A 3075-nucleotide genomic window follows, 5' to 3' on the forward strand; every position below is an offset into this window, starting at 1 on the left:
TATATATATATATATATATATATATATATTTGTGCATTTGATGGGCTTTTTTCAGTTTCCATCAACCAAATCTTCTTGCAAAGCTTTGGCCAGCCCACAGCTATAATAGAAGACACTTGCCATGCTGTGGGACTGAACCCAGAACCATGTGGCTGGGAAGCAAGCTTCTTACCACACAGTCACACTTGTGTCCATGTAAATTCCATTTGGTACCTTGGTTTCTTCTTTTATCTCAGCCTCTAGCTTCCTGCATTCTCAACTGCTTTTTTCAATTCACGAATCATCAATTATGTTTTTGATATTGCATGATTTTCCATTATTTTTTAAAATTATTTTTTAATTCAAATTTTTTCCAGTTCCACAAAGATGTCAATAATTCAGAAACACCTGATTTGATTGAGATGATGACAACAAAAGATGTATTTAGAATGACTGAAGGCAGTTTTCCAAACCAGCTTTATTATCATGTGCCAATACCTTTAAATTATTTATCAAATGAAAATGTAAGTAGGATTTGTGGTCATTGTTGTTGTTGCCACTGCTAACCACCACCACCACTACCACCACCACCGCAAACACCACCACAACCACAACCACAACTACCACCATTATCACCATCATCACCCATCACTTGAACCACTACCACCACCACCACCACCATCACCACCATCGCCATCACCACCACCACTACCACCACCATCATCACCAACACTGCTATCACACCATCACTACCACCACTTCCACCACCACCACCATCATCATCATCATCATCATCATCATCATCATTATTATCTTTATTTTTCTTCTCTTTCCAACTTCGTTTCCTTTTCTTGCTGAGTGTCTTCCTGACCCCTAGGGCAAAGAAACTCACTGTATATATTGGTTGGCCATTAAAGTAAACACACCAGATTGTTCATTTACAAAGTCAAGTTATGTGATAGATAAAAAAGGACAAAAGAAAGAAAAAAGCAAAAAAGCAAAAAATAGAAAATAGAAAGAAAGGAAAAGAGAAAACAAAGAAAAAAAGAAGCACCATCTTGTAGCTCTGAGATTTCAGTAATGTGTATATTTTTAGAATGGTGTTGTAGGGTAGGTGTGAGAGGTCAGATATGGCAGGTTTGATCATAAAAAAAACAAGAAGGATATTTGGGTCAGATATGGTCAGCTTAAATGCTAATGGGATACACTAACCACCAATTTTGCTGTTTTGGAATGCTAATTTACTTGAGATATTTTTATATTTGTCCAGATATTTGATTCTTTGCTTGAAGTTTTCATCAACGTAGAGCGCAAGTACAAAGACAACAGCAACCTAAGGAAATCCATTGAAGTTTCTCATCGCTCAAGTACTGGCGCCGTTTTCAGTAAAAGCCACAGCAACAAGAATACCTGCAGAACAAGTAATAATAGCAGTGTCAGTAGCATACTTTTCAACCCTGCCTACTGTTTCTTTTGCCCCAGTGGAATTGAACGAACCACTTTTGCCATGGCAGTGGCTTGTCTCTATATGTACCAAAAAGTTGTAAGTACACCTAAAAGAAATCTTCTATCTGTTCACTTGTTTCAATTATTGGATTGTGACCATCAAAGGTTTAGTTGAAAAAAATTGACCCCTATAATTACTTTTAAGAACAGAAATAAAGTTATTACTCAAATGCGTGATAATGCTATAAATAGCGTGATCAGGATAAATTATCCATTTATTGCAGAAAAATACGCTACTGGCCAGCCATGAGACTCGAACTCACATCTCTGTGATTACGTGTCAAGTGTTTTCCCATTAAACTAAACTTTATTTCTGTTCTTACAATACATCTCAACGTTTCTAAAAAAGAACAATCTTTGTTTACTTTCATTGTAAAGTTGAATTACTTTTAAGTTTGGTAGTTATTCTATCAGTGAAGTTGCATGGCTTACTGGTTAGGGTATTCAGCTCATGATCGTAAGATTGGCAATGTGTTGTGTCCTTGAGCAAGACACTTTATTTTTACTCAGCTGGTAAAAATGAGTCGTACCCCATTGTACTTTAATGGGCCAGCCTTGTCACATTCTGTGTTATATTGAATCTTTCTGAGAACTATATTATTAAGTGTATGTGTGTCTGTGGAGTACTCAACCATTAGCATTGTTAATTTTATAAACAGGCTGTTTGGTCGATTGGATCAACCAAAATGTGTTCAGTTGATTGGATCAACCGAAATGTGTGAGTATGTGTATACACACACACACACATGTGTGTATGTATACACAAACATACATTATCCACAAAAAATAGATATATGTATGCATACATATACACACATACACATGGACAAAAGCATAGACAAGTATGCACACAATAGAGGGAGAAAGCAATGGAAAAGCCAGTTTTTTTAAAGTATTTATTCTATCAGTCTCTCTTGATGAACTGCTAGACTACAGGGATGTAAACAAACTAATACCAGTTGTCAAGTGGTGCTGGAGGACAAACACCAAGCCATACACACATACATACATATATACATATTTATACATATGGCAGGATTCTGCACAGTTTCCATCTGATCAAATTCACTCACAGGTGAAGGTTGGTAACAGGAAGAGCATCCAGCAATAGAAAATGTATACTCTTTACTCTCTTTTACTCTTTTACTTGTTTCAGTCATTTGACTGTGGCCATGCTGGAGGACCACCTTTAGTCGAGCAAATCAACCCCAGGACTTATTCTTTGGAAGCCTAGTACTTATTCTATTGGTCTCTTTTGCCGAACCGCTAAGTTACGGGGACGTAAACTCACCACTATCGGTTGTCAAGCGTTGTTGGGGGGACAAAAACAAACACAAACATATACACACACATATGCACACACACACACACACACATATATATATATATATATATATATATATATATCATCATCATCATCATCATCATCGTTTAACGTCCGCTTTCCATGCTAGCATGGGTTGGACGATTTGACTGAGGACTGGTGAAACCGGATGGCAACACCAGGCTCCAGTCTGATTTGGCAGAGTTTCTACAGCTGGATGCCCTTCCTAACGCCAACCACTCAGAGAGTGTAGTGGGTGCTTTTAC

At 37.4% G+C, this 3075-nt stretch overlaps 1 protein-coding gene across 5 annotated transcripts in view; it reads left to right on the forward strand.

Moving 5' to 3' along the window:
* The window catches only part of LOC106870290 (paladin), a 141597-nt gene that overhangs the window by 128430 nt on the left and 10092 nt on the right, over positions 1-3075 (forward strand). For all 5 annotated transcript variants that reach the window (XM_014916313.2, XM_014916314.2, XM_014916312.2 and 2 more), the window contains exons 16-17: positions 357-503; positions 1250-1522. In XM_014916313.2, the coding sequence (XP_014771799.1) occupies positions 357-503; positions 1250-1522 (420 nt within the window). The remainder of the gene's footprint in view (positions 1-356; positions 504-1249; positions 1523-3075) is intronic.

The sequence above is a fragment of the Octopus bimaculoides genome, chromosome 1 (assembly GCF_001194135.2).
Source record: "Octopus bimaculoides isolate UCB-OBI-ISO-001 chromosome 1, ASM119413v2, whole genome shotgun sequence".
NCBI lineage: Eukaryota > Metazoa > Mollusca > Cephalopoda > Octopoda > Octopodidae > Octopus > Octopus bimaculoides.